Consider the following 27,232-nt stretch of genomic DNA (forward strand, 5'->3'; position numbering starts at 1 on the left):
ATTGAAATTGGGGTTGTATGAACACCAACATTGATTGTCAAACAATGACAAGTTTATTTTTGTCCCATGAAGGACAGCAAATAAAAAATAAAAATAAATAATAAAAAAAGCAAATAAAAAATACATATCAGTAAAATATGAATAACTACAGCTTTACCAGCTGATGATGTCAGTTTCATTAATATACTTATTTAAAACCAAAATACTAACATCTGTAAGGCACTAATAATGTAGAAAATCTGTGTAAACATGGAAAAAAGACAGTTTACTTTATTAGATTTCGTTTATTAAAGGTGTCTGAGCTGCAACGCTGTGTAAGAACTAACCCCACAGTACGGACACTGAACTTAAGCCCAGCTGCGCTTGCTGTGAGCTTGTCTGCTGCCTAAAAACGCTAACAGTGCTACATTGTAGGCAACAGGATGGTGATTAAAGTAAAATAACGTTGGATTCTGCGATTTTACACAAACAGCTCAGAAACTGAAAAAACTTGTGTTTTAAAACCAGACTTGCATGCTTTGGCTCAGATCTCTCTAAAACACAGACCAATCGCTCTGAATTTTGGTGGGAAAGAGCTGCTAGGAAATGTGATGATGTGGCTAGAAGCTCACGCTGCTTGACCTTCTACAACATATCAAGACAGTGTTAAATTGTGCATTTGGTTGTTCCTCATGCTCCCTTACTAGGCTTAAAAGTAGAAAGAGAAAAATGAGGCAGAAAAAAAGGCAAGCATGTCCGACTCTGGAGCTGACTACTCACCATTAGCTGTCATTTAGTGCCTATAAGTGTGTTCTTTAAGTGTGCACAGACACACTGTGTCCACTCACTGTCCACTCTATTAGACACTCCTACCTTGTCGGTCCACCTTGTAGATGTAAAGTCAGAGACGACAGCTCATCTGCTGCTGCACAGTTTGTGCTGGTCATCCTCTAGTCCTTCATCAGTGGTCACAGGACGTGGTTGGCTGGATGTTTTTGGTTGGTGGACTGTTCTCAGTCCAGCAGCGACACTGAGGTGTTTAAAAACTCCAGCAGCACTGCTGTGTCTGATCCACTCAGACCAGCGCAACACACACTAACACACAACCACCACATCAGTGTTACTGCAGTGCTGAGAATGACCCACCACCCACATAGTACCTGCTCTGTGAGGGTCCATGGGGGTCCTGACCACTGAAGGACAGGGTAACAGAGTATCAGAGAAACAGATGGACTACAGTCTGTAACTGTAGAACTACAGAGTGCAGCTATACAGGAGGTGGAGCTGATAAAGTGGACAGTGAGTGTAGAAACAAGGAGGTGGTCAAGGAGGTGAAGTGACTGGTTTGTGTACATTGAATGTGAGGAATGAAAGAACTTTTTGATCATTTTTACCGACAAGCACAATATAAAGAAAGAGTACAACAGTAAATATAATAAACAAATACTTTTGGAGTAAATGCTGTAAACTGAACTTGCGTTAAAGTGAATATAGATAAGAAAACATCAGACATCGGCAAAAATCAATCTCCCCAAATTTCATGACATTTATCCATCCCTCTTAAACGGAGGAGTTACCTTTGGGTTAAATGCTTATTAAAGCGAGTACAGTACTTTCCTATGCAGTGATAATTGGGTCTGGTGTAAGCTGCATAAGGTCATCTGGCCTGAAGGTCAAGGGTAATTGACAGCATCTTATGATTGTGAAGCTGATGGTTTAGCCTGCTGGCTCACTGGAGTTGTAGGCCAAATGAAAAAACACACCAGCACGACAAAATTGTTAAAGGATAGGAATTCCACCTATTTTTCAGAATTTCTGTATAATTCAGTCCAGTTTCTGCAAGACTAAATAGTTAATACGTATAGAGAGTGGTGGTGATAGGAACCAGACGTCCACCTCTAAGAACAAGTCATTGAATAAGACGCTTTCATTAAATAAAATGACTTAAATCAAGTAAACACCTTCTAAGCCGCTTCTCCTTCTGGGTCACTGGAGCCTATCCCAGAGGTCATGAGGCAGAAGGCAGGATACACCCTGGACAGGTCGCCAGTCCATCGCAGGGCAGACAGACACGTTCACACACACCTGGGACCACTTACCATGTCCAAATGGCCTGACAGCATGTCTTTGGACTGCACACAGACACAGGGAGAACATATAAACACAGAGAGGTCCCCGGTTACCCGGCCGGGGAATCGAACCCAGGCTCTTCTTGCTGTGAGGCGACAGCGCTGCCCACCATGCCACCGTGCCGCCCCAAACGAGTAAACAATGTCCAGAAATAAGTCACCTAACCTTACAGTATTCTTACAACAATCGAATTAGAATTATTAGAGATATTGATTAGATTTAAGATGTTTTCATGAAGTATTATTGCATCCCACTATATTGTATCCCATATAAGAAATAAAGCGGTTACAGTTCCCGTATTGATCCTGAGATCTTGCACATTTGTGGCTAGATTAATATAATAAGTAAAGTCACAAATAGAGTCAATGTAAGTCTTGTGTGTTTGCTATGTGTCCCAGTTCGACATAGACCGGGAGGCAGGAGAGAGGCAGATCTACCACCGCTACTGTCTGGAAAGAGCCGCGGTGCACTGCTCACACGTTTTCACGACCGTCTCCCAGATCACCGCAGTGGAAGCAGATCACATGCTCCACCGCCAACCAGGTGGGCCTGAAAGGAAGACCAGCAGTGAATACTAATAACACTGGCTGGATGAAGTCAACCTGAAATCACATCACGTCATATCATTCATCGCATCATATCATTTAAACGACATTATAATGTTAACCAACACTACCAGGTTTCCCCTCCCTCTCCTCACCTATCATCAGGTGAAGATACATAGCTAGTCACTCCCTGATTCTGCTCACCAATACATCACAGTATGTAAGGAACAAGCCACTCTCCATACAGTCAACCTACACTAACTGCCACACTACATTACTCTGATGGGTTTGCATCCTTTTCAATAAGGAAAAACTAATCAGCAAATGAAGTAGTGCAGTTCAGGGGCCATATTACAGAAAGCTGTCACCGTTTTATCTTCAGTTAAGATCTGACGGGTCAAGATAAGATTTTTCACAAACTCGTATTACAGAAGCAAATCTACAGAGCCCTGCTGGCGGCATCCTGTATAAATAAAAACGTGTAAGGTGTGGAAACAAATCTGCCTTACTAAGCTGGATCTACGCATTAGTAGGTGGACACAGATTATTTTCATTTATATGGGATGCCACCATCCTTGTCAGATGTGGACCTGCTGGGGTCTCTGCTGCTCTGTTATACTGTAATCTGTGGTCAGCCACTCTTTACAGAACTGACCGTCTTTCCTTTCTCTGCTGAGTTGATCAGCTGCCCATCCTGTGCGTCTGATGCTGCTGCCTCTACTGCCTTGATTGGTGCCGCTGCTCACCAGCCTTCTGGACCGGCTTGACCACCACTGAGCTTCTTGCTGTACAGCGCTGTGCAGTCCTCACCCTCAGATCTTCTCTTGTCCCACTTTACTATAATACTTCATACTAATAATGTTTGCTATCCGGTGTCGACCAGAGGAGGACGGGTTCCCCTTCTGAGTCTTGGTTCCTCTCAAGGTTTCTTCCTCTTTAGGGAGTTTTTCCTTGCCACCGTCACCGCTGGCTTGCTTATGTTGGCTTGGACCCGGATCTTTCTGCAATACTGATTGTCCTGTAAAGCTGCTTTGTGACAACACCTGTTGTAAAAAGCGCTGTATAAATAAATTTTGCTTGCTTGCTTGCTTTAGGGCTACCGCTACTGATGTAGAAAAGGCCAAACAAAAGCAAAGCATGACCCACATGACGTTATGAATATGGTGAGAGCGCCCCCTGTTGTTTATCAGAGCATCACAGCTGCCCAGTTTCCATTTCCCAAACGCTTTATAATAATAAACAGACACGCATTCCATCACACCACCAGATAGATAATAGATAAATGTATCTTTAATGTATTTTTTCCAGTAATCCAATGTCTACATCAGGCCAATATCCGCTGAAAATGCACGATCAGATATCAATATCCCAACTGATTCTGTGACACATCTGTGGTGGAAATCACTGCATTTACTCAGGAACACTTCTGAAAACCATTGTTTGTCCCTATGTCCACATGCAAGTCAACACAAGAAGAAACCATATATAAATGGGATACAGAAACACTGCCACTTTCTCTGGGCCCAAGTGCATGTAAGACGACCCAGGTAGAGGTCTGCGCAGGACTGCTTTTTCAGGCATGCTCCCGTGAAAAATGCCACACAATGTCATTAATAATAGAATAATATAACTCTATATAACTATGTCACATGACAACAGCGGCACCCACCTGAACGATTACAAGAACAATCTGTAGATAGCTAATTATTATATTGGAATTACAGTTCTTTTATTTTAAACAGTTTAATTTGAACTGAGACCTATTTCAGTTTTTTTGTCTATAGTTAGTGTTTAAGCAGTTTGAGCACGGTACAAGAGCTTCAACTGAGAATAGTAGTTTATTGCTTTGTAGTTTGTAAAGATCAACATCAGGGCCAGTGTAAGGTTTCAATATCAATGCTATTCCAAGTGATATCCCTCATTTTACCTTTTATTCTCATTTGTTCCATCTCAAGTACTGTGAAGCCTGGATGTGCTTTCAAGCTCTACTTCTGTCTTTGCAGATGTGGTAACACCAAATGGCCTGAATGTAAAAAAGTTTTCAGCTATGCATGAATTCCAGAACCTGCACTCCATGAACAAACTCAAGATCCAGGAGTTTGTGAGGGGACACTTCTACGGGTAAGGACTTCTCCTCCATTCAGACACCATAAGATGAGGCCTAGGTGTATCCACAGAGCTAGATAGGCAACATACATCACTGTTGCAGCACCACAATCCTGTTTTTGATATTGTATCTTTTCTCACTGGCAGCCACCTGGACTTCAATCTGGAGAAAACCCTTTTCTTCTTTATCGCAGGCCGGTATGAGTTCTCCAACAAGGGAGCTGACGTCTTCCTGGAAGCGTTGTCCAGATTAAATTATCTGCTTAGGGTACTGTTCCTCTGTCCTAAAGCATACACCCTACATACAGTACACAAGCTCAAAAGGCCAGGGCCCACTGGAGGGCCCAAAGTTTTATTACACACTTTTATTACACTAGTTTGCATCAAAGTCCCTGTAGTTACTGAATAATAAGCCTTAGTGTGGAATAAGCCTGGGATTTTAAAGGGTTAATACAACCCTGTTTCCAAAAAGAGTTGGGATGCTGCATAAAATGTGAATAAAAATAGATTGTAATGATGTACAGATCATTTAATAACCTGTATAGTATTAAGACAACATATCGCTGTTGTCGGAAGAACACCTCATATCTCCAAAATGGGAACTTTACAGGAGAAAGAAAAAACCTTCTTTACTTTTAATGTAAGTTAATGAAACCAGAATTATTTCCAAGTCAGTTTGGGTCGTTTCTTTTAGTCCATTCATCGTGAAATTTACGTTCAATGTAAAGAGCAAAAACTGAAAAACGGCAAATGCAAGGTTTTCCTTCAACAACAGCGATATTAAAGGTTGAAACTGAGGAATGTTATTGTTTTTGAAAAATATTTGCCCGTTTATTTAATTTGATGCCAGCAACACATTCCAAAAAGTTGGGATGGGGAAACAAAAGGCTGATAAAAATGCGTAACGCTAAAACCTCCTGCCGAAAACTTCACAACTATTGGGGTTAACTGGCAGCGGGTCAGTAATATGACTGGCTATAAAGAGCATCTCAGAGAGGCTTTCAGCAGTAAAGGTGAGGGGCAGTGATGGACAATAACTGAGTAGATGTAATTGGTTTCTGTACTTTAGTATTTTTGGTGTATCTGTACTGAAGTTTCTCCGTTCTGGACTTTTTCCTTTCACTCCACTACATTTCAGAGTCTAATATCCGACTTTTTCCTCCTACATTTTGAGAAATCTGTCGTTCCTTTTGGTTTCTGTGTGTATAAAAACGTCACATGTCAAAACGAGAGAAGCGCAAAGCCAGAGCACCAATCAGGGCCCAGCGGTCACTTTGTTTAGAGCTGGTTTTGACCTGTTGGTCATACCGACCCAGTGCAGCACGCGGTTCAACGTCAGCGCAGCAGCGTAAAACTTTGGGAGAGTCTGTTCAACATAAATGATGAACTAACCTGACTTTGTGTAAATAGAGCTCAATATAGAAATATGTCCACATATGCAGTCGAGACTGACGCGGCTTTTTTCTGAATTTCTACAAACACCATTTCATTTTATAGTAAATGAGTTTGGGCTGGTTTATGTTTATGAACAGACGCCTACAGATCAACATAGTAAAGGAGCTCATCTGTGATCCTGAGTTTAAAGCCAGTTTTTATTCAACTTAAACTTGGAACTAAGTTGCATTAAGTTAATTACTCTTTTAGTACTTTTACTTTATACTTAAGTACATTTGAAGGGAAATACTTTAGTACTTTTACTCCTGTGGAGGTCTAAAGGGAGGAACTTCTACTTTTACTGGAGGAATATTTTACCTCGGGTGTCTCGACTTTAACTCCAGTACATGGTTTGTGTACTTCGTCCACCTCTTGAGGCAAATAGTGCAACAATTCAAGAAGAACGTTTCTCAACTTGAAATAGCACAGAGCTTGGGGATTTGCCCATTTACAGTAAATAATATCGTTTATCGGATATAATATCGGATAGGGCTGCCCACCGCTCCGGGCAAGTGTGCTCACTGCCCCCTAGTGTGTGTGTTCACTAGTGTGCATGTATGTGTTTCTCTGCACGGACGGGTTAAATGCGCAGGTCTAATTTCACAGTGTGCGAACTCAGTGACAAATGGTTCTAAGTTCTTGTCAGATCAAAACCTCGTTTCTCCAAAGTGGTAACTTTACAGGAGAAGGAAAAACCTTCTTTACTTTTAATGCAAGTCAATGAAACCAGAATTCTATCCAAGTAATTTTGGGCCGTTTCTTTTGCTCCATTCATCGTGAAATTTACACACGGTGTAAAGGGCGACAGGTCATTTCAAATGATGTCAAAAACTGAAAAACGTCAAAAATGGAGATACGAGGTTTTGTCCCAACAACAGCGATATATAAACAGGATCCAGAAACGCTGCCACCTTCTCTGGGCTTGGGCTCATTTAAGACGGACCGAGGTAGAGGTCTGTGCGGGAGTTTCTTTTCAGGCTCACTCCTGCAAGATTTCGTCCTGCAGAAAATCTGAATCATTTGTCCTGCTCCCTCCCACAAGGGAAACGCTTTCTTCTGACAGTCTGTTCACAAACACATTCATCTCTGCTGAAATTACACGGCAGTGATGGTCGTTAGGCTCACTTAGAGATTTAACATTAACATTTTGCCACACTACTGTATTTTTATTTGTCGTATATTAACATGTATCCGATTTCTGTATGTCCCGCTGTCTGGCAGGTGCATAAGAGTGACGTGACGGTGGTGGTGTTCTTCATCATGCCGGCCAAGACTAACAACTTCAACGTGGAGTCTCTGAAAGGGCAGGCAGTGCGCAAGCAGCTGTGGTGCGTCGTCACACGTGAAAATGATCTCCACAGCAGGATCGCCCCCTGTTCCTCAGCCCGGAGCATGCCACGTGCCTCTGCGGCTGCTTGTCTAGGCCTTGGATTGAAATGCACTTCTCCATTAAAGATCCTTAGTGTTGTACAGCCAGTGTGTCTTGTGGAAGGCTGACCCTTTGTGCAGGACCATTAATGCTGTTGTTGATGCTGCTGCTCCTCTCGGAAGTGTCTCAGACGTCTTTGCTCTCTTTCATACAGGGACACGGCCCAGTCTGTGAAGGAGAAGTTTGGCAAACGGCTGTACGAGGCCTTGCTGAGGTATCAGATTCCTTCCTAAGAAGCTCCATCTCGGACAGATGCGATGTGACAGCGCTGTCCGTGCATGAAAAGTGGACGTGAGAGATGAAGCGGGTGTTGGCGTCTGCTGGTGTGGCTGTGTGACCTCTGTTTGGTCGTTAGAGTGTCGAGGGTTCAGACATGTGTTAATGGAGGTGATGATGGGAGGGAACTGCACTTGCTCTCAGGATTGCTAGTTAGGATATTCGTGGTGGCATTGTGTGATGTCAATGGGTCAGTCCCTGCCAGATCCTGGGGCTCAGTAAGGTCACCGAAAGGTTGTGAGTTTGTGTCTCACAGCGCTACTGTGTTCGCAGGGGCGAGATCCCAGACATGAACAAGATCCTAGACAGAGACGACTTCACAATAATGAAGAGGGCCATTTACGCCACGCAGGTCAGGCCGACTCTTCCTACACTAACCTCTTTCCTCTCAATGAAACAATTAACCCAGCACAGCGAGCCTAAATCACACTACACTGTTAGAACCATAATAAGACTCAAGGAGTCGTTTGAGAGCTTAATGTTCTTCTCCGTAATGCAGAACCTAAATGGTTAAATTACAGCACTGCTCAACCTTTCAATGAACATAGGTGTTACAAGGTTATTCATCCCAACCTTAATTCATCAGTTTAATTCTATTTTATTTTATTCTATTATAAAAAGGACATATATGTATGTTTTTTTTCTTTCTCCTATAAAGTTACTATTGTATGGATGTGAGGTTTAATTCTAAAAGTCACAATATGTACAATGCATGTGATGTTCTAAAATGTGTGCCAGATATATTTGTTTCAGTTTTTAATATTTAAATATATGGCAATGTATGTACACATATGTGAATATATTGAAATACACTCACCGGCCACTTTATTAGGTACTAGTAAAAGGCTGGACCCCCTTTTGCCTTCAGAACTGTCTTAATTCTTCGTGACAGACTTTCAACAAGGTGTTGGAAACGTTCCTCAGAGATTCTGGTTGGTTATTTGAGTTCCTGCTGCCTTTCTATCATCTGGAACCAGTCTGCCCATTCTCCTCTGACCTCTCACATCAACAAGGCATTTTCGTCCACACAACTGACCGCTCACTGGATATTTCCTCTTTTTCGGACCGCTCTCTGTAAACTCTAGAGATAGTTGTGTGTGAAAATCCCAGCAGATCAGCAGTTTCTGAAATACTCAGACCAGCCCATCTGGCACCAACAACCACGCCACGTTCAAAGCCCCTTAAATCCCCTTTCTTCCCCGTTCTGATGCTCGGTCTGCACTTCAGCAAGTCGTCTTGACCACCTCTACACACCTAAATGCACTGAGTTGCAGCCGTGTGATTGGCTGATTAGCTATTTGTGTTAACAAGCAGCTGAACCTGTACCTAATAAAGTGGCCGGTGAGTGTATATGCACATATGTACAATAGAATATGTAAAAATAATAATAATAACATTTATGTAAAAAATATGGGAATATATAACTTAAAAAATGTATGGAAATGTATATCATATCATATATGGAAAGAACCTTTTTGAAAAGGTATCATATCGTACCAAGAAGAGTTCTGCTCTTCTTACAAGTCACAGGCCCCTTGTTGGGTGAAAGTCTTTCACAAGCTGATCGAGACTCACTGATGATCATGATTCTCTGATGATCGAGACCATGAGTGCGTTTACCTGTACTCAATAATCCAATCATAATCGGATAACCGCTGTCGGAGATGCTGTTTGGGCCTAGAACCTATTTTTAAAGCACATTCATGGCATTGTAAATCAAAGTAGCACCCAAAAAAGTTATTGTTTTCAAATTTACCACTATTTTTCATTATTAGTATTACATATAAACACTCAGAAGATTCTCTGGTGGTTTTGGACAGTACATAAAATGTCCCTATCTGTGTTGTAGCCATGGCAACCCCTGGTTCCTATCACCACCACTGTAAAGACATCTGAACCATTTCACATCGAACTGCTCCGATTGACTCTGTTTACATCTCAACCATTTATCCATCCATCCATCCATCCATCCATCCATCCATCCATCCATCCATCCATCCATCCCCTAAGCCGCTTCTCCGTCAGGGTAGTGGGGTGTGGGGGTTTGCTGGAGCCTATCCCAGCAAAATCCCAGCCTATCGGACAGAAGGTAGGATACACCCTGGACAGGTCGCCAGTCCATCGCAGCGCAGGGCAGACAGACAGACAGTCACTCACTCCCAGGGGCAATTTAGCACGTCCAATTGGCCTGACTGCATGTCTTTGGACTGTGGGAGGAAACCGGAGGAACCCCACGCAGACACGGGGAGAACATGCAAACTCCACTGCGCCACCGTGCCGCCCCCTCAACCGCTTAGTTATGCAGAAATTTAGTTGTTCAGCTATAATTCCCCTTAAAAACCAGGGCTTGTTTTATAGCAGTACAGAGCCTGCAAAGCGAGGACTGGCGATGAGATGACTCAGTACCCAGAGATGGAGAGTGTGGAGTTTGTAAATTGAAGCTCATCTTTTTTCCTCTTTTCATTCATTCATTCATTCATTCATTCTTGCTTCCCTTTTTTATGAATGAGCTGCTGCCAGAGGTCAGCTTCAGGGCATAGTGAGGGATGATTTGCACCACCTTTCAGAACCAGTGACGGAATCCCCCGAGCCATCCCCACGCAGCTTCCTGCCCCTGGACCGTGACTAATTTAACTCTTGAATACGAGTCAATAGATTGAATGTGTTACTTTGATATATATCACCTCTACTTAATAGCAGCGCTGCGAGCCAAGGGCCAATATACCAGCACTCCATTTAGATTTATTTATACATCAATATTTTTGGGTGTTAAGGACTGAGGTTTATTGCTGGTGCTTGTGTAAGTAGCGGAGCACTTGTAAGCAGAAGCCTAATAAATGAGCCAAACCAGGCCAGCAGTCACATTTATCCTGACTAAACTCTGCTCGGCCGTAGCCTGCGCTTAATACATTACCCCAAATATGCGAACATTGCTAATTATGAATGAAAGCCTATAGGAGCCAGTTAAGATGACATTATGCAAATGAAGCCATGGTAGCTGGTACCTTTTGGCTTTAATTTCTCGTTTTCACTATATGAGAATATAAAAAACACTTTTTCTTTGAGATCTGTTTTGCATTGCTGTGCTTTGCCTGAACCTCTGAGCGTTTTATGGCAAAATCTTATCCCTGAACTATCGTATTACGGTGTCTCAGGCATCATGCAGCGTGTTTGTAAAAGACAAATTTCTGCGAGGCAGCTTTTAGAGGCATTAGACTGATCAGACGTCTGGTTCCTATCTCCACCACTGCGAACAATTATGACGAAGCAAACTCAATGGCATGATTTAATTTTGCGGACATAATATATCATATATAATATATATGTAAACACCAATCAGGCTTGTTTCTCCACTCACTGTCCAGTTTATCAGCTCCACTTACTGTATAGCTCCACTCTGTAGTTCTACAGTTACAGACTGTAGTCCATCTGTTTCTCTGATACTCTGTTACCCTGTTCTTCAGTGGTCAGGACCCCCATGGACCCTCACAGAGCAGGTACTATCTGGGTGGTGGGTCATTCTCAACACTGCAGTAACACTGACATGGTGGTGGTGTATCAGTGTGTGGATCAGACACAGCAGTGCTGTTGGAGTTTTTAAACACCTCAGTGTCGCTGCTGGACTGAGAACAGTCCACCAACCAAAAATATCCAGCCAGCGTCCTGTGACCACTGATGAAGGACCAGAGGATGACCGACATAAACTGTGCAGCAGCAGATGAGCTGTCGTCTCTGACTTCACATCTACAGGGTGGACCGACAAGGTAGGAGTGTCTAATAGAGTGGACAGTGAGTGGACACAGTGTGTCTGCACACACTTAAAGAACACACTTATGTGTGAACACACTCACTGTCCACTCTATTAGACACTCCTACCTTGTCGGTCCACCTATGTCCTTTAATTAAGTCTGGACTCCTACATTGGTGTGTGTTTGGTTCTCCAACAGTTCTGGACACATCCTCGAATTTCAGTCTTGGCAATTCATAAGTAAATAAAGTGAGACGACTTCTGCGGTGGCTGGAGTGACACGAACGCCTGTATTTCTCAGGTTAATAACTGTCTGTAGGTTATGCACTGCTGTTTCTTGTGAAAGGGCCTAGTAGCACAGACAGCAACACGTTTTCCATGTGCTTAATATTTAGTAAGCCTGAGATTTTAACGAAGTTTACTAAGGCTTATTATTCAGTAACTACAGGGACATCAATGCAAACTGTTTGAGGTTACCGAAGTGTGTAAAACGAAAACCCGGTGACTAAAAAAGCATTTATAATTGAAGCCAGTGGGAAGTTACATAAATCAGCGCCCACCCACTGGTTTTTAATGTAAGTGCACTGTGAATCAGTGGAGTTCCTGTTCGTTTTGAGAACATAGAAAAGTTTTTACTGACCATACTGACATAATTTTCTTGTATTTCATTTTCCCTGCTGAGACCCATATGTGTGGTTTAATGCACACTCTTACAAAAGAAGGTTATTTAAGAGGTTCTTCAGTAAGGGGAATGTTTTTTTTAGAACCACGAGTTCTGTGTAGAACCATTTCATGATTTGCATGGTGAAATGGCCCTTCAGAACCATTCACAACATCGATCTGAAAGGGCCATTTCACCATGCAAATCGTGAAACGGTTCTGTACAGAACTCATGGTTCTAAATAAAACCGTTCTCTTTTCTATAGACCTCTTTTTTTTAAATGAGCATATGGCCATATGGTTCATGACCGTTTCCCAGCCTATCTTGATACCTCAGAATTAAACAGGCAGTCTTTTTTATTGTGCCTTTAAGACTGATATGCATTAGTGGTTGGTTGGTGTAGTGGATAACACCTCTGCTTTCTATGCAGTAGACTGGGGTTCAATCCCCCACCAGCAGCACCCTACATTATACCAATAGGAGTCCTTGGGCAAGACTCCTAACGCCACCTTGGCCTTACATCGAAAATTGTAAGTCGCTTTGGATAAGAGTGTCAGCCAAATGCCATAAATGTTATATGGACAAAAGTAATGGGACACCTACAGGAGCTTTTCTGACACCTCATTCTAAATCCATAGGCATTAATATGGAGTTGGTCCCTCATTGCAGCTCTGTAGGAATTTTTGCTCATTCATCCTAAGGAGCATTTGTGAGGTCAGACACTGATGTTGGACGAGAAGGCCTGGCTCGCAGTCTCCGCTCTAATTCATCCCAAAGGTGTTTCATGGAAGTCAGGTCTCTGTCGGGGCTAATCCATTTCTTCCACACCAAACTGGCTCATCCACGTTTTTATGGACCTGCTTTGTGCACTGGTGGGCAGTCATGTGGGAACAGGAAGGGGCCGTCCCCGAACTGTTCCCACAAAGTTGGAAGCATGAAATTGTCCAAACTCTCTTGGTGCTGAAGCTTTAAGAGTTCCCTTCACTCAACCTAAGGTGCCTCAGCCAACCCCTGAAAACAACCCCATATCATCATCCCTCCTCCACCAAACTTTACAGCTGGCTCAGTGCAGTCAGGCAGGTAACGTTCTCCTGATATTCGCCAAACCCAGACTTTTCCATCCAACTGACAGATAGGGAAGCTGATTGGTCACTCCCCAAAACATGTTTCCCCTGCTCCAGAGTCCAGTGGCGGCGTTTTCTCCACTCCGTCTAATGCTTGGCATTGTGCTTGGTGATGTAAGGCTTGCATGCAGCTGCTCGATCATGGAAACCCTGCCATGAAGCTCCCGGGACAGTTTTTGTGCTGATGTTGATACCAGAGGAGGTTTGAACTCTGCAGTTACTGAGTCAGCAGAGCATTGGGGACATTATGCTCTATGCTCCTCAGAACTCGGAGACCCCCTCTATAACTTCACATGATCTGACACTTCGTGGCTGAGTTGCCGTGGTTCCTGAACCCTCCCAGGACCACTCACAGTCGATTGAGGGAAGAAACTTACGAAACTGACATGTTTCCACGGTGGCATCCTGTCACAGCGCCGCGCTTGAACTCAGCGAGCTCTTTAGAGCGGCCTTTTCTTTCACTAATGTGTGTAAAGGCAGGCTGCATGGCTAGGGGCTTGATTTTATACACCTGCGGCAACGAGCCTGAATGAAACACCTGAATTTAATCATTAAGAGACGTGTCCCGATGCTTTTGTCTATATAGTGTATGTCAGTGACTTCTGTTCTGATTGGCTGTCGTGTATTTCGCCTCATTCAAAATGCAATCAGTGCTTAAATATTCCTTAAAGCTTAAGTGTGAAGGGGGGAGGGGGGCACTGCTGTAGGCTGAATAGGTGGATAAATGAGTTTTGTGACATCACAGAAACAATTCCGACTGTGCAGTTTAGTTTGCATATATGGACTGGGGAGTGAACGGCATGTTAAAAAATGTTTCCTTTATTAAAAAAGAAAAAGCAAGGAAAATGTGGTTTTCCATGATATGGGCATTTTAAGTTCTCAGTGAAAGACTATAACTGAGCATTTGTAGGCGTTTTTAGAGTTTTTTTCGAGAAGGGTCTAGCTGCAGAGCCGCAGTACCGTGCTCTCCACCCTGCACTCTCAGCTCTGGTTGGTTGAGGATTGTTGAGGCTTGCCATTTTTAACACATTGATTTAGGCTGTCAAATTATCCCACCTATAGATTTCAGTGCTGGTAGCATTCTCCGATAATCTGGGTAATTTAGGCCATCAAAATATCCTACCTACAGTTTTACATAGAGCACTACCTAAAAAGATGGATGGATGGATGGATGGATGGATAGATGGATAGAACTTTATTGATCCTAGAGGGGGGCAGTCGTGGGCTGGAGGTCAGGGAACCATACCTGTGACCAGAAGGTCGCCGGTTTGATCCCCAGAGCCGACAGCACATGACTGAGGTGTCCTTGAGCAAGACACCTAACCCCCAACTGCTCCCCGGGCGCTGCGGATTGGGCTGCCCACCGCTCTGGGCAAGTGTGCTCACTGCCCCCTAGTGTGTGTGTATTCACTAGTGTGTATGTGGTGTTTCACTTCACGCACGGGTTAAATGTGGAGGTGAAATTTCCCCGTTGTGGGACTAATAAGGGTCACTTAAACTTAAATTGCATTGTTTCAGTAGCAAGACATATAATTACACATAAACTCACATAAACTATGCAAAAAAATAAATAAAAAGAAATAAATCTAGACAGAAGTTAAAGTACAGGAGAAATAAAATAAAATATAAAAGTATATATATTTACATATTTACATGGCATACGAGACAGATTCGCTGTATTTACAGACAGCAGGCACTGAGTGGTGTGAGGTGGTCTAACAGCACACATTATAGACATGACTAACTTTGAGATGCATCAATACTGTAGTGTAAAGTAAAGTCCTTTACTAAAGAACCCTTGAAGAACCTTCGTCCATCTTTCTTAAGAGTGTACGGGTCCAAAACACCAGTAAAATAGGCCAAAACTGATATACTGTATCCCAGAAAGCTAATAAACACTCATTTCACAGCCTCAGTGTCCTCTCCTGGTACAACATGATCACCTCACACTTGAAAGCAGCATTAACTGTATATTATATGTACATACTGCCGTTGGATATGACTGGATTTATTTGCCATTAAACATGTCTTTATTGGTCATCAGGCTTTAGAGGACTCTATAATTCATTTGGGGTCACTGTAGCATTACCTCTTGTCTGTATGAGCTGCCTGAGTGCGTTTTAAACAGGTTAATGGATGTGTAATCCCACCCTTCATGTCCGTGATGGGATGATGATTCATGGATCAGTGCTCGCATTGATTGTCAATTTTTCCTTCGACATGTTCCTTCATGCACTGTCCTGTTCATCAATGCAGAGACACACTCTCCCTCCAGTGACCACTCACAACATGCTGGACGACTCAACGGATCCAATCCTGAGCAACGTCCGCCGCATCGGTCTCTTCAACAGCCGCAGTGACAGAGTCAAGGTACACCAGAAATTCTCACGAGTGCAGAGCCACGTTTACACCTTACAGCTTGCACTTAAATCAGCCAATCATTTCACAGCTGCGGCTTCTTATTTGTATTTGATTTTCCTCTGACATGACTATCGAATCAATCCTGTATTGACTGAGCGTGAGCCAGGCTGAGCAGCTTCACAGTGTTTATGATAATGACTTGGTTCTCATTCTTCTGCTCGCCAGATCGTATTCCATCCAGAATTCCTCTCCTCCACCAGCCCGCTGCTGCCCATGGACTATGAGGAGTTCATCCGCGGTTGCCATTTAGGAGTTTTTCCCTCTTATTATGAACCCTGGGGCTACACACCAGGTTATACGCAGTCACATCTCACACCTACATGTCGTATGAAGAGCCGCTACTATGGATTGTATTAGAAATCAAGTGATCTGCAGATTTTCACAGTTAATCAAAGAGTCTGAGATTTTTTTAAAAGGCCAAATAAGAAGTGTTGACTTAGCTGAGCAACAACATGCCATGAATAGCCTTTCAGAGTCCAAAAGAAGAAGATTTCCTTAATAGCCTGGTGGATACACATGGAAAGAAAGTGAGGGGAACCACTTATTGGTCATTTAATACAGTTCCAGTGCATATATCTACTTTATACATATGTCTCTCGAACTTTGAGTAAATATGAGAAAAAGAGTGTGTATATATATATATACACTGTTCTGTTAACACCTTGCTTGCTTCAGTCCACTGCAAGTCCAGTACAACACTTTGCTAAACTAATTTGCACTACTAATGTCCACTACAGAGGAGATTATTACTTTGGTCGTCCCTCAAAACAAGTCAGTTAAGCTGAGATAAAAAACTGGATCGTTGCATTGGTTTATCCGTGTACTCAGGCTTTAGTAGGAGCTTCAGTGTTTGTAAAGACAGGCCTGCTGGAAGCACGTTGGCGAGGGGGCATTTGACCCTTTCTGTTTATTTGTATTCATGGTGATGCATGTGAAACTAATAGAGCACTGGCATCCCTACAAAACGTCTGATCAATAAACAAACACCCACGTCTATAATTTAGCCCTTGCATATCAGCATCCGAACCAAAGGAAAGAGATATATTATCAGTTTCCAGCCTGATGTTCTTCAAAGATGTTATCTAACATCTAACACTGCCTATCTGAGGCTGCAGCTACTGAAGCAGCATCAAAACTAACACGGACACTGTTCATGATGAAGTTCAGAGGTGGGTGGAGGTAGAGTAGTCTCAACCAGTGCTCAAGTAAAAGCACCTTCCCCAGAACAACTTGAGTAGAGTTACATAAGATCAAGTGACCCTTATTACTCCCGCAACAGTGATACACCACATACACACTAGGGGGCAGTGAGCACACTTGCCCAGAGCGGTGGGCAGCCCTAGGTGCCTTGCTCAAGGACACCTCAGTCACGTACCATCAGCGCTGGGGATCCAACCGGAAAGCTTCCGGTCACGGGGCTGGTTCCCTAACCTCCAGCCCACGACTGCTCCCGGAAGAAGCAAGTCTAAAATACTGCTTAAGTTCTGAGTACTGAGTACTGTGGTGAAACTTCTGAGTACATCCAGCATTTGTCAACAGAGGAACTGAAGATTGTGCAGCTCTTTTTGGGTTCTTTTGGTCTGAAACACTGAGCTCCAAAATCAGAAATTTAACCAATTACAAAACAGTGCAAATATTGCCACCATCAAAACATACAGAGATTAAACACACAGAATGGGAATAGTATCTAAATATGTAAATGAGGTCAATAGCTAAAATATAACAGAGTAGAAGATTCCTTTGTTCATTACTTACTTCAGTGCAAGTAAAAGTAGTATGATTTAAAAAATACTCAGCAGAGTACAAACCCATCAATATTTTTACTTTAGTACATGTACCTGAGTAAATGTAATTAGCTACTACATTTACGGCATTTGGCTGACGCTCTTATCCAGAGCGACTTACAATTTGATCATTTTACACAGGTAGGCGAAGGTGGTGTTAGGAGTCTTGCCCAAGGACTCTTATTGGTATAGTGTAGGGTGGTTACCCAGGTGGGCAATTGAACCCCAGTCTACAGTGTAGAAGGCAGAGGTGTTACTACACTAACCAACCAAGCTACTACTTGCCTCTGAATAAAAACCCATTCTTAGCATGACATGAAAGGCAACTTTGTCAAGTGGCATAACTGCATAAAATGCCACTCAGCCAGCTTTATTTCTGTTTGAATGTTTTTCCCTACCATTTTTTACATTTACATTTATGGCATTTGGCTGACGCTCTTATCCAGAGCGACTTACAGTTTGATCAGTTTACACTGGTAGGCGAAGGTGGTGTTAGGAGTCTTGCCCAAGGACTCTTATTGGTATAGTGTAGGGCGCTTACCCAGACGAGGAGCTGAACCCCAGTCTACAGCATAGAACACAGAGGTGTTATGCACTACACTGTACCAACCTACATCTTTAGGGAGTGTGTCGCCACCCCTGTGTAAAGATGCTAATAATTGAGCTTTAAAATTGGTCTAACACACACATTTGCTGCATGGCCTGTGCTGATTTTAGAAGAGTTGATAAACAAGCATTGATGGTGCATCTTTTCAAGGTAGGTGTATATCTTTTAATTTAGTAGGCAAGTATTTTAAACACATTCTCCTTGAATATTAAAAGGTATTTGGATTCGGAAAACTGCCTTTACAAAATGTAACTTGGACTGAATACAGATACTTCACCCCTTAAGTGGTCAGGGCCCACCAGCAGGCCCAAAGTTCTACTACACCCTTGTATAACCTGAGAAAAGCTTGACCCGTTTTCATTGAAGTTCCTGTAGTTGCTGAATAGTGAACATTAACTTTGTTAACAGACCTGGGATTTTAAGGGGTTAATTTCTGAATTCTGAATATGTTTCCCAAAAATTGTAATCCGTTACATCCCAATCCTGACTGTGCCTGTAATCCCTGTGCTCAGGTGAATGCACCGTGATGGGTATTCCAAGTGTAACAACTAACCTCTCTGGGTTTGGCTGCTTCATGGAGGAGCACATATCCGACCCCTCTGCCTACGGTGAGTGGCTGACGTTATGTATCTGACAGCGGTGTAGCTTCAGGAGATCTTGAGGTCCGTATGGATGTTAAGAGAAAATACTTTCAGCAATGTAGTTCTTATCAATATACGTTGCTTTACTGGGGGCATAATATTCAGTTAAACCTCACAGACCTCTGAGTGAGTCTCATTCAGAGCTGGTGTTCTACCAGGATGAACTGGGCTCTCTTCAGAGTATTTGTACTACTCACTTTCAACGTATTGTGCAGTATACATGTTTACAGAGCTGTGAAAAAATATTAGCACCCGTCTGATTTCGTTTAAATATTTCAGATCATCCAACTAACCTCATATAAGAAAAAGACAACGTGAATGAAGCTTATTAGCTTAACTTATAAGTTGTCTGACCAGTGGTAGGATGGTCCCCCCTTTAGATGTGAGTCTTGGTCCTCCCGAGGTTTCTTCCTCCTCCAGCTCTGAGGGAGTTTTTCCTTGCCTCAGCGCTCACGGGGGTTCTGTATATTCTGTATATTCTGTATATTATGTTCAGTGTTTTGTCTGATTCTCTGTGCTGTGATTCCCATTTTTGTAAAGCTGCTTTGTGACAACATCAGTTGTAAAAAGCGCTATATAAATAAATTTGATTTGATTTGATTTGATTATTAAACATCCGTTTTATTTACTAAAAAAAGGTTTGCTTTGACTTGCAATGAGTCTTTTGTATCGCTGTGGAGGAATTTTGACCAACTGTTCTTTGTAGAATTGTTTTAATTCGGCCACATTTGAGGGTTTTTCGAGCATGAACTGCCCATTTAAGCTCTTGCCGCAGCATCTCAATGATAATCAAGTGAGAGCTTTGACTCTGCCACTTCGAAATCTTAGTTTTGTTTCTTTTGAGCCATTCAGAGATGGACTTGCTTGTGTGCTTCTGATCAATGCCCTTCCACATAATCCAACTGCGGTTGCGGTTTATGGTTCTATCAGTTATGACGAGTCGTCCAGGTCCTGCAGAAGCAAAGCAGCCCCAGACCATCACACTACCACCACCATGTTTCACTGTTGGTATGACGTTTTTATGCTGGAATGCAGTGTTAGCTTTACAGCATATATGTAAGGCGATCCATGTCTTCTAAAAGGATCCACCTTTGGCTCATCAGTCCACAGAATATTATCCCAAACGTCTTGGGGGTCATCTGCATTCTTTTGTGGTCTCCTAGACGAGTCATCAATGTGATCTTTAGGTTTCGGTAGGCCGAAAACTCCTGGGAAGGTTCAGCACTGTTCCTAGTTTCCTCCATTTATGGATAGCAGCTCTCACCATGGTTCGCTGGAGCTCCAGAGCTTTAGCAATGGCTTTATAACCCTTTCCAGACGGGTACATTATAACGATGCATCTGTATTTGAATCTCTTTAGAACGTGGCATCGCATCGTGTGCTGCTTTTTGAGACCTTCTAGCTGCTTTACATTGCCAGACAGGTTCTATTCAAGTGATGTTTAGATTCAACAGGTCTGGCAGTGATCATTTATGTTTGTGGATAGTGAAAATGAACCTAATAGTCAATTGAATTTGGTTAACTGGTTGATTTATTAGCTGAGGGGGCCGTTACTTTTTCACACAGAGCCCAAGGTTTTACTACACACTTCTATAGTCTAAGAATCAGAGGTGGACGAAGTACATAAACCCTGTACTTGAGTTAAAGTCGAGACACCCAAGGTAAAATATTCCTCCAGTAAAAGTAGAAGTTCCTCCATTTAGACCTCCACTTGAGTAAAAGTACTAAAGTATTTCCCTTCAAATGTACTTAAGTATAAAGTAAAAGTACTAAAAGAGGAATTCTGGCTCTGATGTCCTGTTATCATTTTTATAACCAGACTGGCTTCATGAACTCATTTCAGGTGAAAGTCCTCCAGCGTCTCTCTTGGTAAACCAGTCTTTTAATAGAACGGCATTAATTAGTGACGCTGACGTCTATTAAAATGATCAGAAGCACAAAACACTGAAGGTAAACAGTTTCCATCAGGGAGAACCGAGTGGCTCTGAAATCACTTTTTACACACAAGCAAAGTTTCAGTTTCAGATTTATTTACAACTTAGTTCCAAGTTTAAGTTGAATAAAAACTGGCTTTAAACTCAGGATCACAGATGAGCTCCTTTACTATGTTGATCTGTAGGCGTCTGTTCATAAACATAAACCAGCCCAAACTCATTTACTATAAAATGAAATGGTGTTTGTAGAAATTCAGAAAAAAGCCGCGTCAGTCTCGACTGCATATGTGGACATATTTCTATATTGAGCTCTATTTACACAAAGTTAGGTTAGTTCATCATTTATGTTGAACAGACTCTCCCAAAGTTTTACGCTGCTGCGCTGACGTTGAACCGCGTGCTGCACTGGGTCGGTATGACCAACAGGTCAAAACCAGCTCTAAACAAAGTGACCGCTGGGCCCTGATTGGTGCTCTGGCTTTGCGCTTCTCTCGTTTTGACATGTTACGTTTTTATACACACAGAAACCAAAAGGAACGACAGATTTCTCAAAATGTAGGAGGAAAAAGTCGGATATTAGACTCTGAAATGTAGTGGAGTGAAAGGAAAAAGTCGCCCAGAACGGAGAAACTTCAGTACAGATACACCAAAAATACTAAAGTACAGAAACTCATTACATATAATAAGCCTGAGATTGTGAATGGGTTAAACATGAATGCAGCAACACTGCATTGAGAATTTGTGTTATAACAGGTGAAGATTAAAAGGTGTTAAAGGGTTAACTGTGTTGTGATGTGTGAGACTGATTCAGCTTTGTGTCTCTGATGTTGTCTTTAGTCTCCTGGAACAGTAAAGTCAGTGTAATTTCTCTGCGCAGGGATCTACATCGTGGACCGTCGGTTCCGCTCAGCAGAAGATTCGTGTAATCAGCTGACCCAGTTCATGTTCTCCTTCTGTCAGCAGTCCCGCCGACAGCGCATTATCCAGCGGAACCGCACCGAAAGGCTCTCAGACCTGCTGGACTGGAGATACCTGGCCCGGGTGAGGAGAAACCACATCCAGATGCTGCAGACTTACTGTGTTTGTCAGCCGCCCTGGAAACTTGTGGTGTTTGGTTTTCAGTCTGTTCCAGGGCTCAGTGATATATGATCTATATCCCATGATATTGCTTTTCAGTCTTCAGTCTTATTTTTCGTCACACATTGCATGTCCAAAAGTTTGGAGACACCTGTTTGTCCAGTGTTTCTTCTGCATTGATAGAAAGAGAGTTTATCCCGCTTTGCTGCAGTTACAGCCTCTACTCTGCTTTGAAAGCAACATGTGGCTCCGGGGCTCTTTTACTGCCCTGTTGCGGCTCCACAGCTGAATCAGATCAGTAGGTAATAATAAAATAATCCTCCTCTACAGTAAAATAAAGCTCTGCTGATCCTTCAACACAGTTTAACAGTAAATGGCCTTAAACGCTGGAGTTAATGTAGAACTGCTGATTCACCCTTTAACCCTGAAGATCAGCGCAGACGGCTGGTCACCATAGCAACACAGACAACAGTCTCACCCAGCTAGTAGCTATGAAACGGCAAAGAGAGAGATTTAAGACGGACATTGATAATCTGGCGACGAATGGACTGATTAGTGTTTATAGTCAATCCAGCTGGTTTCCTGATACGTTTAACCTGCAACGAGAAACTGACAAACACTAAAAAGTTGCGAAGCTGACTTGCTCAGCTTCTTGCTCAAATTGTCCCGTTCCACCTTAAATGGTGCCTTTTGTTGAAAGGACAAATGGGCTCTTCTTAACATTTGGGTTGCAGCTGCACTGGATGTTGTAACATTGCTGTGAGGATTTGATTTGATTGCACTCAGCCACATGATTAGTTCTGGTTCACTCTAACTGATTCTGGAGGTGTTGCTCGGAGCTCCATCACCCCAAAGAACGCAGTTCCACTGATCCTCAGCCCAACTGGGTGTCGTGGCACTGGGCTTAAGTGCGGCTCCCCCAGACTGTCCCATTCTATGGGTCAGTGCTTCTCTATGGAGATTATACAAGCTGAACACCTGTGTCAGCAGTGAATGCTCCTTAAAGTACCTGAATTCACTAATTGACAGGGGTGTCTGGATATTTTTGGATACACACTGTGTATTTAACTTTTGTATACATATATTTTAGTCTTATTCCCAGACAGTTTGTATCTAATTCTTTAAATCTTGATCTGATGGGTAACTTCAGTGTAATTCGTCGGGTACCTCAAATGCTTTCAGTCTAATTTTTGTCTCCTAAGCAAACCCACTTCACTGTGCGTCTCATTCTTGCCTGCTGTGTTCAGTAGTTGGCTGAAGAAAAACTCTAATCTGTCACTTTCTCCTGCAGTTCTACATTCACGCTAGACACCTGGCCCTCTGCAGAGCCTTTCCTGAACGATTCAAAATGGACAGTCTGGCCCCTCCACCGGTGAGCACGTCTACCGCTCCCGCACACCTCACCAGCCACCAGGGCGGTCACATTACTCTAGTGCACCGTATCAGATTCCACTTATGAGGAGGTCACTGCATAAAACTTACCCTGAGCAAAACCTCATATCTCCAAAATGCCAACTTTACAGGTGAAGGAGAAAACATGCCTAAGCTTTTATATAAGTTAATGCAAAACTATAGGGGGCAGTCGTGGGCTGGAGGTTAGGGAACTGGCCCCGGTTCGATCCCCAGAGCTGACAGTCCATGACTGAGGTGTCCTTGAGCAAGACACCTAACCCCCAATTGCTCCCCGGGCGCCGTGGATAGGGCTGCCCACCGCTCCGGGCAAGTGTGTTCACTGCCCCCTAGTGTGTGTGCTCACTAGTGTGTATGTTGTGTTTCACTTCACGGATGGGTTAAATGCGGAGGTGGAATTTCCCCGTTGTGGGATCAAAAAAGTATATCTTAATATTCCACATCATTTCTTTTAGTGAAATTTAAAGTGTGTTTAATGTAGGACCAAATATTCTCCTACCAGGGTTGAAATCTGGACTCTGACCAGGCCAAAAGCATTAATTAAAGCCACTAATTTCTTGGGCTTGGCCCATTTTTTGGCACTGCACATTCTTACTGCTCTCATTACACTGTTTATTTTCACTTCATTTGCGTTTGCTGAGGGATTTTTTTGCTGACATATTTTTGGCAAACCCGATCGCATCACCTGTTTAAGTCTGTTTTAGAACGTCTTGCAGGCTTCAGTTTCAGCATGAGTGTATATTTACGAAAATCAGTGAAGCTGATAAGGTGCATTACGTGTCTTTGTGACTTTGTAATATTTTGTTTATGTACAGGTAGATTTATTTTCTTTTTTATAACACTTTATTTTAAGTGGTCATTTGTAGTTATTCATGAACTCTTTATTGTTAGTAATGACTTTTTATCAGATTATCAGTAACGCATTAACAATATGTCAATGAAGTAGCAGTAGTGAAGCGTCTGAATACACTGAGGTAAATAAGATGTTCTATTCATACGATATATGAAGTCATACTTCCATTAAAATAATCTAACCTTGCCCAAAACCTAATCCTAACCCTTGACGTGGCCCTAATCCAAACACTAACCTTAACCTCAACCCAAAACCTAATCCTAACCCTTGACCTGGCCCTAATCCAAACACTAACCTTAACCTCAACCCAAAACCTAATCCTAACCCTCATCCTGGCCCTAATCCTAACCTTAACCTTAACCTCAACCCAAAACCTAATCCTGACCCTCATCCTGGCCCTAATCCTAACCTTAACCTTAACCTCAACCCAAAACCTAATCCTAACCCTCATCCTGGCCCTAATCCTAACCTAACCTTAACCTCAACCCAAAACCTAACCCTAACCCTCATCCTGGCCCTAATCCTAACCTTAACCTTAACCTCAACTCAAAACCTAATCCTAACCCTCACCCTGGCCCTAATCCTAACCTTAACCTTAACCTCAACCCAAAACCTAATCCTAACCCTCATCCTGGCCCTAATCCTAATCTTAACCTTAACCTCAACCCAAAACCTAATCCTAACTCTCACCCTGGCCCTAATCCTAACCTTAACCTTAACCTCAACCCAAAACCTAATCCTAACCCTCACCCTGGCCCTAATCCTAACCTTAACCTTAACCTCAACCCAAAACCTAATCCTAACCCTCATCCTGGCCCTAATCCTAACCTTAACCTTAACCTCAACCCAAAACCTAATCCTAACCCTCATCCTGGCCCTAATCCTAACCCTAACCTTAAACCTCAACCCAAAACCTAATCCTAACCCTCACCCTGGCCCTAATCCTAACCTTAACCTTAACCTCAACCCAAAACCTAATCCTAACCCTCATCCTGGCCCAAATCCTAATCTTAACCTTAACCTCAACCCAAAACCTAATCCTAACTCTCACCCTGGCCCTAATCCTAACCTTAACCTTAACCTCAACCCAAAACCTAATCCTAACCCTCACCCTGGCCCTAATCCTAACCTTAACCTTAACCTCAACCAAAAACCTAATCCTAACCCTCATCCTGGCCCTAATCCTAACCTTAACCTCAACCCAAAACCTAATCCTAACCCTCATCCTGGCCCTAATCCTAACCCTAACCTTAAACCTCAACCCAAAACCTAATCCTAACCCTCACCCTGGCCCTAATCCTAACCTTAACCTTAACCTCAACCCAAAACCTAATCCTAACCCTCATCCTGGCCCTAATCCTAACCCTAACCTTAAACCTCAACCCAAAACCTAATCCTAACCCTCACCCTGGCCCTAATCCTAACCTTAACCTTAACCTCAACTCAAAACCTAATCCTAACCCTCACCCTGGCCCTAATCCTAACCTTAACCTTAACCTCAACCCAAAACCTAATCCTAACCCTCATCCTGGCCCTAATCCTAATCTTAACCTTAACCTCAACCCAAAACCTAATCCTAACTCTCACCCTGGCCCTAATCCTAACCTTAACCTTAACCTCAACCCAAAACCTAATCCTAACTCTCACCCTGGCCCTAATCCTAACCTTAACCTTAACCTCAACCCAAAACCTAATCCTAACCCTCACCCTGGCCCTAATCCTAATCTTAACCTTAACCTCAACCCAAAACCTAATCCTAACTCTCACCCTGGCCCTAATCCTAACCTTAACCTTAACCTCAACCCAAAACCTAATCCTAACCCTCATCCTGGCCCTAATCCTAACCTTAACCTTAACCTCAACCCAAAACCTAATCCTAACCCTCATCCTGGCCCTAATCCTAACCCTAACCTTAAACCTCAACCCAAAACCTAATCCTAACCCTCACCCTGGCCCTAATCCTAACCTTAACCTTAACCTCAACCCAAAACCTAATCCTAACCCTCATCCTGGCCCTAATCCTAACCCTAACCTTAAACCTCAACCCAAAACCTAATCCTAACCCTGACCCTGGCCCTAATCCTAACCCTAACCAAGCCCTAATCCAGTGTATGTGCAGGTCCAGGCTGGTGAGGGTGTGTCTGTCTCAGCTCGGTGAGGAGGTTGATGGTCTGTATTAAACCTGTTAAGGTTCAGTCCCTCTCAGTGAAACACCTACAGATCTGAACTTGGAAAACCAGCCGAATTCAGAAGATCAGATCATTTTCTTTACCCAGTTTATTAAAGTCTCCTGAAAATCCACGTATTCGAACGTATTCGCTGCTGCTGCGTCACTGGTGTGTTGTCGATGTCACTGAGAGTCTGCCGAGTGTGTATTCCCCCTAAAACGGACACTCAAAATAAAGTGTCACCTATTTTTCCTTTTCATCTTTACATACGGTCCCATCATTTCAGCGGTTTTGTATAAATAAAGATAAGAATTAAAACTACGTGGATTAGTGATGTGTGCGTCTGTGGCTGGAGGGCGGTGGGGTGGTTAGTTATCTCAGCAGCAGGTTGTGTATTAGATATCGCTGTATGTTGCAGCTGTGCTGCTGGTGTCTCTGACTGTTTCTGATTCGGAGGGTTTTAATCTTCCCCCTTCGCCACTGCAGACGTTTAGCCCTGCCGCCTTTAGGTGCATCACTGCCTCTCAGCCCTGAGCGGGGCAGACAGCACTGAGTACCTGCTGAATCCACTCGTTATTAGATTTTCAAACACCGACTGACTCGCATTATTTATTTATTTATTTATTTATTTATTTATTCATTCATGCAGCTTTATTGAATATTCCGGAAATTGATGCTAATTAGTCATATTGAATATTGAACTTTTCTTGATTATTTATTGATTATGGTGGATGTTTGTCCTGAGCTGTGATTTTATTGACAGCTGCGACTAATAATGGCATTTATTGGCTTTGTTTCACTCTGTCTGCAGTAGTTACACTTACACAGATTTTTCAAACGTAAGCATGGGGTCTCACTGGGATTTAGCTGTGCCATGTTTTGGCTGCTGTTCCATGCGAGTTGCA

At 42.9% G+C, this 27,232-nt stretch overlaps 1 protein-coding gene across 1 annotated transcript in view; it reads left to right on the forward strand.

Moving 5' to 3' along the window:
* Positions 1–27,232, forward strand: part of gys2 (glycogen synthase 2) — a 42,381-nt gene that overhangs the window by 10,793 nt on the left and 4,356 nt on the right. The window contains exons 5-15 of the mRNA XM_017715390.2: positions 2,508–2,652; positions 4,658–4,775; positions 4,908–5,028; positions 7,416–7,522; positions 7,778–7,837; positions 8,173–8,251; positions 15,689–15,802; positions 16,019–16,145; positions 18,757–18,852; positions 21,697–21,860; positions 23,188–23,268. Coding sequence (XP_017570879.1) covers positions 2,508–2,652; positions 4,658–4,775; positions 4,908–5,028; positions 7,416–7,522; positions 7,778–7,837; positions 8,173–8,251; positions 15,689–15,802; positions 16,019–16,145; positions 18,757–18,852; positions 21,697–21,860; positions 23,188–23,268 — 1,212 coding nt within the window. The remainder of the gene's footprint in view (positions 1–2,507; positions 2,653–4,657; positions 4,776–4,907; positions 5,029–7,415; positions 7,523–7,777; positions 7,838–8,172; positions 8,252–15,688; positions 15,803–16,018; positions 16,146–18,756; positions 18,853–21,696; positions 21,861–23,187; positions 23,269–27,232) is intronic.

The sequence above is a fragment of the Pygocentrus nattereri genome, chromosome 1 (genome assembly GCF_015220715.1).
Source record: "Pygocentrus nattereri isolate fPygNat1 chromosome 1, fPygNat1.pri, whole genome shotgun sequence".
Lineage (NCBI taxonomy): Eukaryota > Metazoa > Chordata > Actinopteri > Characiformes > Serrasalmidae > Pygocentrus > Pygocentrus nattereri.